The following is a 12,440-nucleotide window of genomic DNA, read 5'->3' on the forward strand; positions in this document are numbered from 1 at the left end:
TTAGAGTAAACAACTTTGTCAGTATTAAAGCAGCTTTGCTATGAGCACATTATCTAGAACTACATCAATCCAAAATAACAAAAATGGAAGTACACTACAGATATGACATTAATATTGATTTAATTTTTCAGGTTTGGTAAGAGCTGGCCTCTTTTATGAATTGTACCATATGACACAAGCCTTTATTCTCAGCTACGCTCTTGGATGGTTTATCATGTGAAGGGTGTTATATGTACGATGTTAACACTTCTTCATCAGGCACTGAATTTGGAAACAAAATGTCCTTACATCTTGTTCTAACAGCTCTACATATTTTTGTCCCTGACCCACATACAGTAGATGGTTGTTTCCATATAGCAACAGAGGAGTTTCAATCTAATTTAATAATCAAATTAAATTGATGTTCTTTCAATAATAAGCTCCTTCCACTGTCATGTTGCGTTAACGGGAGTGTTTTGGCCCCAGTTGAGGTTGAATAAGGATTTCTAGAAATATTCTAATTTGGCTCCATATTTAGTTGATATGAGCAACTCTTTGGCCTTTTTAATCTTTTTTTTTCTTAACATGACTACATCAGATTCAAAAATCACGGTCCCAACCGGAGAACTCTTCGTCTGCCTTCGTCTGGTCATGAGGGAAACGATCAAAGTTGATGTAGCAAGGACCCTGAAGGAGGACAAAGTTTTGTTAAATTGAGATTTATGGAGGAAGCTAGTATGCTAGCCTGTCCCTCAACATATTTTTAAACACAATCAGAGCTGATTTGATACGATAGATTTCTGTAAATAACACCCACACAGTCCCAATCAAGCACAATAGCTAAGTTTTGAAGCTGTAAATTCCTTTATAAATATGAATTTAACCTTGATTGTTGCACATTTATTAATATTAATATTAAAAAAAAATACTAGAGAAAAAGGCTCTTAATCTTAATATTTACCAATGAAATCCTTTGAACCCGCTGTCATTTTTTTTATTTATTAGAAACTACAAAATGATGCCGCCCTCCACTGTATTGGTAAAAACACTCAGCTGATGGTTTGACTTGCCTTGCGTATGAGACGTACTGTGGGAGCGTCAAGCTGACCCATACGAAGCTTGTGCCAGTTCATACTGCTGAACCACCTGGAGGGAGATTACAGGGCAAATCAAAATTGTATTATTATTGTTGTCAAAAGGGGAAAAGCTTGATGTAGGAACATTAAGACTAAAGACATGAAAATGCGGCCACAAACAGGTTTATACCACAATGAAAAATAAAATGCCTTTTTACTGAAAGATTGTAGTATCACAAATAGGCTTACTTAAAATTCTTACGCTGTTTGAAATCATCCCTAAATACATGCGACATGTATTTACTGTATGTAAGCATATTCACTCGATAGTGCCATGGAAAATTACACATTAACACAAAACAATTTTCTATGCTTACATGGCATGTGCAGTTCACTGACAATTCACAGATGCAACATAATGATTAGTTTAGTTTAATGTCTGAAACCTCAGATTACTGCTTACTGAGTTACTATTGAGTTTGCATTACACAGTATAGGCAGAAGGGAGTGACTGATCAAGAGCATGATTTTGGACTCGGCCTCACATGGATGACGTATTGCCGTGGTTACCTGTGATGCCGGACATCTTTGATTCCATTCTTGGTGTTTCCTAACCTCTGACCCGGCCGAGGTCTGCAATCAAACATGATTCAGTCAAAGGGCAATTCATGAGCTTCCTCTTTTCGGGACTTCATGCATTCAAAATCCATTAAAATGCAGGTGTACTGATCTGCAGACATGTTTCGTAATTCATCATCCATACTGAGGCAACACTATGAAATTCCCAAATCGACTTTGTTTTAATATGATCTAGTTCTACTTAGGAGAGTGTATGTTGCAGCATTGTCAATACGTAAAAGCTTAATCATGCCCTCAATAAGTGGTACCTTACCTGCACAGTTTGCTGATGATAGACTTGGCTGCCTCATTCAAGTATGGTGGATACTTGAGCACCCCATCCAAAATTTTGGCATAAATCTTCTGGGGCTCTGAGCTTGAAAAGGGGGGGCTGACAAATTGAAAAGAGAATAGTGTTATTACATTTTAAGACTGTTTAACAGGACAAAAAGGGCTAAAAAAAAAAAAATCACCCAGTCAGTCACTTGCTGTTGGGTAACCTGAACCTGAGACTGCAGACACTGAACTTTGCAGATGTCAGTTATACTTCTGTGCTGCCATCTGCTGGTTAACAATAGAGCTATTTATGTGACTGTTGTCACAAAACCCCTGAACACGTAAGAATGAAAAGCCTTGATCATTTTATTACTATATGCTATTGAGATGTGACACAGACCCCATATTAGTGTTAGTAATGTATTAGTATTACCTTCCCACTAGTAGTTCAAATATCAGGATGCCGAGGGACCAAAAGTCAACTGCAAAGTCGTGTCCCTGGTTTTTGATGATTTCTGGGGCCATGTACTCGGGAGTGCCAACAAATGAGTAGGTCTTCTCGCCACGCACCAACTCCCTTGCAAAACCAAAGTCAACCTGCACAAACGCAGACAACCGCACACAAATCAAAAGTAAAACACACTGTCTGAAGACCCCATTAATGGAAAAGCACACAAACAATCTCTTGTTATGCTGCTGTATTTCCTGAACATATAATCTGTACTTGGAGCTAAAGCTGTGGAAATAAACGGGCACTTCTACACAGGTAAAACTCACCAGTTTGACGTAGCCCTTCACATCCAGCATTAGGTTCTCTGGCTTCAGGTCTCTGTACATGATGCTCTTCTTATGGAGGTAGGCGTAGGCCTCCACCACACAGGCAGTGCAGAACACAGAGATGCTTTCGTCAAAACGCCCTCTGACAATCACAGAGACGTACGAGGCTGAACTACTGTGCTCCAAAAAACACAGTTTATGTAACAACTTTAAGTTTGAAATGTTTTTATTTCCCTCAGTCTTTTTATTGCTGCTCTTTATATCTCCTGAAAACGATGTGATAATGTAGAGCAGCTATATTTCTGTGTAATATAGTGGTAGCTGTGCAGTTTTATGTATTTTTTTTTTTAATTGGTGATCTGAAGATGTAATAAAATATGTATCCAATCAATCAGACTGTCACAGCTCTCGCAGCAATGTTCTGATCTCGTTGATTTACTTAACTTTGCGTAACAACCCAGCAATATTCTGCATGAACCAAAAAATAGATGTCTGAATGAGGACGAAACACTAAAGTCATTTCATTGGGACTTGACTTCTTACACTTCTTTGAGTTTGGTCCAGATCTCCCCACCACTGCAGAATTCCATGACCATGTAGATGTATCTGGTGTCTTTGAAAGCTGCATGAAGTCTACAGTGACGGTAGAAAACATGTTCAAGTTCTCTGTGCATGCAACTGTTATACAATGTTATCAAAAGATTGCAGTCAGTGTCCCTTTGATCGCAGATACCTGACAATGAAGTCACACTGAATAGCTTTAAGGATCTTCTTCTCAAACAGCATGTGCTCCTCCTGTCTCTTGCTAACAATGTGCTTCTTGCTGACTCGCTTCATTGCGTAATATTTCCCATGATTCAATGTGGTCATCTTGGAAAAGCAAAAAAACAATCATTACAGGGAAAATATTTGTGCTAAATTTTGTGGATTTTTATCAAGAGAAATTTACTGTGGGCTGGGAATTAAATTAAAAAGGTCAACAAGTTCAACCAGTGGACTGACAAGTCTTAAATTGTTTGTACTGCACATTGTAGTTTTATCGGGGACAGAAAAGATGGCATCACAAAAGGAGACTGGATTTTTTTTTATTATTATTATTATTGTGTCAGCTGTTAGGTTGAGGGTCCTACAGTTTTGTTTTTTTTGTTTTTTTTAAAAAAGACAATTTGATTTACACAAGAAGTGGTGTTTTTCAGTAACTTTTATGCAGTGCCTGTATTTTGTAGGTTTTGTGCTGCCGTAAGTAGTTATAGTTTTATGTCTCTCAAATAAATGCTTACGGGAAAATAAACCAATCAGCTCTGGAACAAAAGAACTAATGCATTTTGAAATTCCAGCTAATATTGAAACAGCAAACGCAGACAAAACACACAACTCACCAGCTCCACGCGGCCAAATCCTCCAACTCCAAGTGTGACAGTATCTCCTTGAAAGCGGCCCTCCTGATATAGCACAGGAACCAGATCCTTAAACCTCAGAGTGGAGCTGGGACTGAGAAAAAAAGAACTTCTTACAAATTTCATTTTAAGGAGATCATGTATGATTGTGTTACATCTTTTATCCTCCACGCATCATCTTCGACAGCCAATCACCTTGACTTTTCTGGAGTTTGTGCCTCCTGCATCACTTTGGAGCTGCAAGTGAAAAACAACTCGGGATGTGAGCAGGAAACGAACCTTGGCATTCTATTTAAGTTCCACATTACATTATCGGTAAGATGGAGGAAGATTTTTATTTATGAATTCAACAGTGTTTTGCGATACATACTCATCAAAGAGCTCCAGGTGCTCTACAGGAATTGTCTCTTCAAATACCCTAAACAAAAGGCAACAATGATCAACCTGTGCATCTGTCACCAAGAGGCAAAACACCACAGAGGGCAAACACAGAGAAAGTCAACAATGACAGAGAACAATTCCACTGCAGCATTGTTCTCTTCAGGAAGCTGTCACTGCAGAGCGTGACTGAGCGGGAACATCGCCTTCATTTACGATCAGAATTCAGTGTAGAGTCAGACTCACTCCTTGTCAATGGAGAAGCAGGTAACCGGGCCGTCAGCGGAGCAGGTGGCAGTTCTCAAGACCTCCCTGCAAGAGGATAAATAGTGTAACATGTCATTGTCAACCCCTGTATGTAACTGCTATATATTTATTTGTGTGGATATTTTCTGGCTGCAAGAATTTGAAGTAAAGCTTCGTTTCGGCACCTGAAATTAATTAGTTTGCATGTTCTATACAGTATTTACTGTAGTTGTACTGCCTCAGGAATACAGTCCATGAAAGGATACACAACATTACCTAATACTGCTAAATAGATAGAGAAAAGTTATTTTCAAGAAGTGAGAACATGTTGTATCAATGTGTCAGTCTCGGTCAATAAAACAAAAAAGCTGCCTTATATCTGACAATTCAAAGGCAGACAACACAAGCTGGATGACATCTGATGATTGTTGTTTTTTTTGCCAATATTACCCTTATGCAATCAAAACTATATGTCTGCTATTGGACAGTAGATGACACTATATTCTTGTATCCAAGCAGTACATCCGCAGCAATAAGTTTGCTACAGTCACTGAAAATATTGGATGTCTGCTGGATTTTGTAAAGACGTTTAAAATTTTTGTCTGAAGTCAGTCAATTTTACGGCCAAAACGTCAAAGATGACTGCAGCCAAGGACGGCGTACAGAGGCTCTCCCAAATGTCCTCAGGCATGTGTTGTGTTTCCATGGTTACCGTATGAGGGCCTGTTCCCCGAAATGCTCCCCTTTTCCCATCCTGCGAATCTGCTTCTGATGCCCATTCACTTTCTTAGTCACTAAGACCTGAGGGGGGAAAACACACCTCTGATTCAGGATTTAAGAACTTATTGTCATTGTGCGAGCATGACTAAATATAATTTGCATCAGCCTAAAATGGTGCATTTATATGAGAGTTCATGCACGTTTACATTGAAAAAATAAGACGGGAATAAGATGAGAACTGTAAAATATCAGCAGTATGAAAGCACAGAGAGCAGGAAGGAGAGAATAGGTGCAAATCCAAACAGCTGGAATCACATTTAATTTAGGATTTGCAGTCACATAATGACATCCTATTACCTCTCCTTTGAGGATGATGTAGAATGTGTCTCCCTCTGCTCCTTCTCGAACTATAACATCTTTGTCCTGGTACTTGACCTGGAAAAGGTAAAATATAAAAAACATAAAGGGTCAATTACACATATTTATATATATATATATATTACTCAAAAAAGCTGTAAAATTTCAGGAGCTAAAAAACTTCTGTGTGTTATAATATGCATCTTATACAGTGGAATTTTAATGTCTAATGTCTTTTTTTTTTTTTTAAGTTATTAGGATTCAAATTTCCCAATGAGACTTCTAGGTACAAACCTCCTCCATGGAGTCAATAATTTTGGACAGTTGGACGTCATTCAGGTCCTTCAGAGTACGAGACCTGTCAGAGCAAATTTAGCACAGTTAGACATAAAGGGTCATCTTGTCTATAAATGCAGTAAAAAGTGGCAACTCTGTTCATGAATGTGTTACAATAAAAAAAATTAAAAAAAACAGAATCACCGAGATCTGCAAATAGATCAACACTTCAGGACGCTGGTTTTCAAAATGCTGAGCTATTCCTTTAAATATGATCTCTAAACTTACGTCTTGAGGAAGCCCATCAGCTCCTCCCGTTTCTTCTTGGACTTGTTGGTGATGATGGTTCTATAGGTCTGTCGCTCCATGCACCACAGATGCACCACTGTCTTTGCTGCAGCATGTGTGGATGATAATGGACTGAAATAACTCACAAAATAGTACTGGACTTTAAAAAAAAAAAAAAAAGGGTGATCAACCCTGTACCATACAGAGCACAATAAGATAATTTTACTGAAAACGTGTTTACTTAGAAAATAGCAAAATGTTTACTGTACAGTTTGGCCACTCTGGTTCTGTAAGAGGCATTCCCTTTGTTTTGCTGTGTGTGCATCATGTGCTTCTATCAAATAACTTTTTTGCTGAGCAGAAGAAGTTGGTATTTTTGTGTGTTTTTGTTTTTTTCTTATTTAGTTAGGCTGATGGACAGAAAGAAGCAAAGACAAAACCCTTCAAGTCACCACGTACATCACACACGTCTACAGTATAAAGAACAAAATCACTGTGTCTCCACATACCTCCCAGGAGGCATCATTACATGGCCCTACCTTTGACTGTTGCTGTCCGTTTGCAGTTGTACAGAATGGCCAACTCTCCGAAAACATCCCCAATTGTTAGAGTCCGGAGGTCCCGGCCTGCCTGGGTGACAAGGAGCTCACCCGCTAAAAAGAGAAGGAAACACCCTTTAAAAATGCTTTCTATTTGTCTATATTTTATACACATTATATGAGAAGGGTACCTAAACAAAGAGACATCCGGCTGTTTTAAATCCAATCCTGTATAGACACGCATCCAAACACACACTCCGTCGTGTCCCCACCTGCCACTATGTACATGCTGTCTCCTTCAGTGCCCTCTTTAAGGACATCATCCCCAGGTTTGAAGTCAGATGTCATTAAGAGATCCACCATCATGGCTATTTGCTCATCATCGAGGCGGCTCAGGAAGTCATTCTTCTGGATGGCTTTGACTATCAGACTTGTCTCACTGGAGATGGAAGGTGAAAGAAGTCATGTTGATGTAAGGTGAACCCGAGGGCAGCCCCACAAACCCTTCATGTATTATTTAAGTGTTTCACATGAGCAGAGGAGGCAATTAGAGGCAGATTTGGCAAAGCAAAAATAGTGGTATTCTCTCGTCAGCAGCACTGATTTACGCACTTGACAGTTTTCTTGACCCTGGTGCGCATAATCTCCAGGGTCTCCGGGATTGGTTCGGAGGCTATGACAGCCGCACGGCTCTTCCTGACCTCGGGTTCAATCTCATTACCGCTCTGGGAGGGAAACTCTGAAACGGGCAAACAGGCCGAAACAAATATAGGGTTAAAGAGTGCCGTCAAAGATCACATGAATCATGTGTGACTTTCTGCCTCTTACCGAGATCATGATATTGACTGTGGAGTTCTTGCAAAAGTTTTTCTTTCTCCTGCAGTCGTTGCTCTGTTGAGGTCAAAGCAGAAAAACGTAGTCAACCTACAAAACATGATTTAGTATGTAGGCTAGAAATGTATGATTTTTTTTTATTTTTTTTTTTAGGCAGATACGGATGTAAAATAGTTTGAAATGTCCAGTTAAATAATGTTTTATGCAACATGCATTACATTTTTCCACTCATTGCGCAACAAAGATGCATCCACCATAATTGCACTAAACTGTGGTTTCCAACTTTTTTGTCAGCTATAAGCCCTTCATTGACATTTATCTCAACCACTTTTACTTTTTACTCTTGGCAAATTATTTCAAGTGTTTTGTTTATTAAGTTGGAACTTTTTATCACGATATCTAACATTATACTTTATAATGTTTAGTTTATACAGTATATTGTAAGTATTTAACTTACCTCTTGCTACTTTGCCCACTTATAATAAACGTTCAACACGTTAATAAAATTGACTCAATGCGTGGCTATCTTTCAATCCACATCGTAATTTATTTTTTATAAAATTATTTTAGCTATTACACAATCTGGCCATGTATCTCCATGCAACTTGTAACCTGGCTTTGCCCGCCTACTGCTCACAGCTTCAGTTTTCACTGTGATACCTGTTCGCATGATGGTTCGTTCAGCCACTTTGAAAGGTGGACCAATCAGCAACCAATGGGCGTGGATAAGTGTAAAGATGATCTAGGAATGGCGGTGGTGGTAGAGCGAGATTAAGCAATACGAACAGCTGTAGCAACAGCAGCAACAACAATGATACCGGTAGCCATTCACAAAGTCTGCAATAGTCATTTACTGACATGGCGTCACATTCTGCCCGCAATGGGAAAGGATCTTTGTTGTTCACAACTGGGTGAGTTTTGGCACTCAACATACAGTAGCTACATCATATGGTGGTCAATGCTGATTGCTATATTTTGAAACTATAGGAGCAGCCTTTGACCAAAAGTCGAGACCCATGTGGATGCAACAACTGGAAACAATCCCGAATGGGGATAATACCAGGCTATGCACCTTCAGAAGTATCCCAACATCGATTGTAGTGCTCAAATACAGGTAGGCCTTTAGTGCAGTAATCACTACAGTGCTACATCAGTTATGTGGTTCGACCATGGATGTGTGGGTTCAACTAATTCACACCTTTCACCCAATCCAGGTCAAACAATGTCTAGTGTGGAGTGACCCTTTACGGTGGAAAAGTTATTGTTGTACTCACCCAGGTCTTTATTTTGTCTCTGCAGCTCCTGGTTGATCACAAGTTGCTTTTCCAGCTGCTGCTTCAGGTCTTCTAGTTGCTTCTCCATAGCTAAAGGGGAAAATATGAAAAAAATTAAATATCAGGGAGGACATGACATAATCAGAATAAGAGAATACATTTAAATTATGCATCAGAACACAGATATAAAATACACAGAAATACCAAACATAACGTTGTGTGTGTCGGTCACACACACACACACATACGGAGCCCGAGATATGCCAGACAAACTGTATTTGTGCTGATGCTTTTCACGAGCTACTGAAATCCACTCCACTGTCTGCACACAGCAAGAGTCTCGCTGAATAATGCAGACTAATGATGGACAGTCAACAGGGTGCCCTCTGAATGCTGTTACACCCTCCCAGCTTTTCCAAAAGATGTATTACTGTTGCTGTGACTGATAATGGCAGAAAACTTGTTAAAGAAGTATAAAAAATAGAATGAATGTGCCTTTAAGTATTTATTTTATTCTTTCCCTAATGCTGCACCAATGTGAAACATTAACAACCTCTGCTGTGCTGTTTAAGTTGGTGTTTATGTTGTGTGCATGCTAACACATTAAAAGGTCCATTAGTACTGCTGCATGAGGTTAACCATACACCAAATCCAATATCCCTTCTCTCAGGTGACCTGTGTGCAAAAGCTCTGCAAATAAGCTTCTTCACTATTTTCATTTTGCTGTTATTGGAAAAACTGATTTGCCTCTATGGACAGGCAAAACATACAATCAATCCAAACACAAGGCCATTGGTTACCTGCATAGTCAATTTAATAAACGCACATATCTGCTTCAGGACACCTGACCTGTTTGCTTCTGATCACTGTGAACATCACGTGACATTGAGTTACTGCTGCCTCACCCTGAACATTGGACAGTTCTGAGATTAGACGGGATGTTAATCATAAGTCACCGAGCAATAGACCAACAAACAGTGCCGTAGAAGTATAAAATGACAAGAAGATAGTTTATTTGATGCAAGTTTAAACAGACGGTGAAAGTTGGATAAGAAGCGGAGGCTCTTAAAACCTTTACAGCATTTCCAGCTGCCTAAATTAGATAGTTTCCATTACAACAGTGATTCACCTTCAAATGTGATGATGCAGTTCAGAAAATCATGCAACTGCAGTGCCAAGTGTTAATAGGCCTGTGCAGCAGTAAAGACAAAGCTGTAATGGTTATTACAAGTTTAAGGGAACAAAAAAATATGTCCCTACATGTTGCAACTTTCTAGGGAGGAGGATTTGCCTCCGGCTGTTCAATTAACATGTCACCAAAGCACATACAGGCAGATCTGTGCACACATAATTTGTAAGCTTTCTAGGAACTGGCAGCTATTAAGGAAAGACAACTAGGACAGATTAGGATGACAACCTTTTGCACCTGCTGGTCACCATTTAATCAAGGAAAACCACTCTCAATTTAACTCCATGCTTTAGCCTGGGGTGACTGCCAGTGAAACAGCGATCCACGTAGGTGCTGCACTGACAAAAAAACAAAACCAAAAACCTCTTAGAGTCTTAAAGTTTATTTTAAACAACAATATTCACATAAGCATTGATCCATCCAGCAAATGTTTCAGAGCAAGGCTGGGAAATTTGAAGAAACAGCAGTTTCCAGCTATATAACAGGAACATGATGCCAGCTATACTGATACAGCCAGCATACTGTACACTTCATACTGCTTCATTAATAATTAATAGACATGTGTAACTACAGCTGAATGCTCATAAGAGACACTGCAATAGAAACCTGTTTGGTCTGATTAATATGAACTCTTTCCCTGGACAGTATTGTGGGTATTTTGCTGCAAATCCTCATCTTTTCTTTATAATAGTGCTGTAATATTAATGATTGCAATAAATAAATAAATAAAAGAAGACAACAGCTGCCAATATGGATTGGAAACAGTGAGCTCCATTATAAAATATGCATTTTGATCAAATAAAATGCACAAGAAGCCTTTTCTTTTTGCATAATATACAGCTTAAAGACACAACGTAACACACACAAGCTCACACTCACCTGCAGGCAGTGTGTGATCAGAAGACAAGATGAGTGTCTGTCCAGCCTATAAAGGCCGCATGGATCAAAAGAGCCAAATAATCCCCCTGGACTGCTTGCAATATCCACTCCCAGCTGCAGAAAAGTATTTGCTTTGCATAAAATGTCTGTGACCTGCTTGACTCTCCCAGACAGTCAACAGACTGGACACACCTGAACATGCAGCCTGCAACCTCTCTAGCATTTCTTTTTCTCCCTCTGCACACTTTCTCAGCTTACACTGCCATGTCTGCACTTCAGCTTCAGTATTTTTACTTCTCTCCAGCGCTCCTCAGCTCTCTCTCTCTGTATCTGTCAATCTCAGCAGCCCCGGTGTTGAATCATTAACCATAACCTGAGGCTCCTCCTTTCACGCCAGGTAGAGGAACACAGGCACGAACAGGATGGACTGGAGAGAAAGCAGAAGTTGAGGTGTAATCAGGCTCAGTGGGATGGAATCCTGTATTTTTCTCTAGTAGAATATCATCATGCTCAAGTTTTTCATTTGCGTGTTGTTTGCCTTGAAAGATACTGATTTGTGAGTTTGGTGACATTTAGCAGTGATATATTATTTCCTGCTGATGTATGTAAGAGACACCTGAGGAAAATAAATCAGTCAATGAGAAAGTCATTGTAAAAGTTGACAGATAGGGGAAGTAATAAAGTGAAGCCAATATGAGAAGCAAACAAACACCACATGAATTGTATATATATTCTCACATGCTTCCTTTCACATTCTTCTACCTTCGTATTATGTAAACTATCCAGTCTTTTTACAGTATTCCCATTGTAAGTGCCTTTCCTCTGAGAGTTGTGGGGAATTATTGAAGCTGAGGGCACTCAGGACAACTCAGATTTTATCTGCCAGTCGGAAAATGCCTGCTTCTTTAGGTTCCCATTTTTCCACAGAGTAAAATGCCGCTGGATGTTTTCCAGGCTGCAAATGAATCTCAATGAGGTTAGAGGGTTAGCGTTATGACAGAGGGCGTGGGTCTTTATTGTTCACGGTTAATTATTGATATCTTTCTGGTTAATCAACGACATTAATGACCCCGCCACTCAGAGATAAAAGGTCTCGGGTTTCAGCGGTACAATCGGAGGGAACTCGGTGGCAGGCAGTGCAAATGTTGTGACGCTTTTCCATTAGCAGCCTGATGATATGTGTTAAACAAAACAAACCAAGGCTGCATTATGTGCTGCTATTGATCATGAGGATGAGTTGATCTTTTACTTTGCGCTTCCAACGACTTTGTTAATTCAAGATATAAAATCACCACCTGAAATTAAAAATTGTATCATAGTGATTCTTTAATTCGAGT

General features: G+C 39.4%; 1 protein-coding gene across 1 annotated transcript in view; it reads right to left on the minus strand.

Annotated features, from left to right (window-relative positions):
• The window catches only part of LOC138203757 (uncharacterized), a 23,504-nt gene continuing 11,064 nt past the window's right edge, over positions 1–12,440 (minus strand). Inside the window, 22 exon segments of the mRNA XM_069158766.1 lie at positions 1–666; positions 1,050–1,125; positions 1,626–1,688; positions 1,948–2,064; positions 2,383–2,546; positions 2,727–2,868; positions 3,270–3,359; positions 3,460–3,596; positions 4,097–4,217; positions 4,319–4,360; positions 4,494–4,541; positions 4,748–4,813; positions 5,460–5,548; positions 5,825–5,902; positions 6,119–6,182; positions 6,389–6,494; positions 6,928–7,041; positions 7,200–7,366; positions 7,536–7,666; positions 7,742–7,818; positions 9,036–9,125; positions 11,451–11,530. Coding sequence (XP_069014867.1) covers positions 580–666; positions 1,050–1,125; positions 1,626–1,688; positions 1,948–2,064; positions 2,383–2,546; positions 2,727–2,868; positions 3,270–3,359; positions 3,460–3,596; positions 4,097–4,217; positions 4,319–4,360; positions 4,494–4,541; positions 4,748–4,813; positions 5,460–5,548; positions 5,825–5,902; positions 6,119–6,182; positions 6,389–6,494; positions 6,928–7,041; positions 7,200–7,366; positions 7,536–7,666; positions 7,742–7,818; positions 9,036–9,125; positions 11,451–11,530 — 2,149 coding nt within the window. The 3' untranslated portion in view covers positions 1–579.

Source organism: Embiotoca jacksoni, unplaced genomic scaffold (assembly GCF_022577435.1).
Source record: "Embiotoca jacksoni isolate LCO1_2020_lvr unplaced genomic scaffold, fEmbJac1.0.p SCAF_23, whole genome shotgun sequence".
Classification (NCBI taxonomy): Eukaryota; Metazoa; Chordata; class Actinopteri; family Embiotocidae; genus Embiotoca; species Embiotoca jacksoni.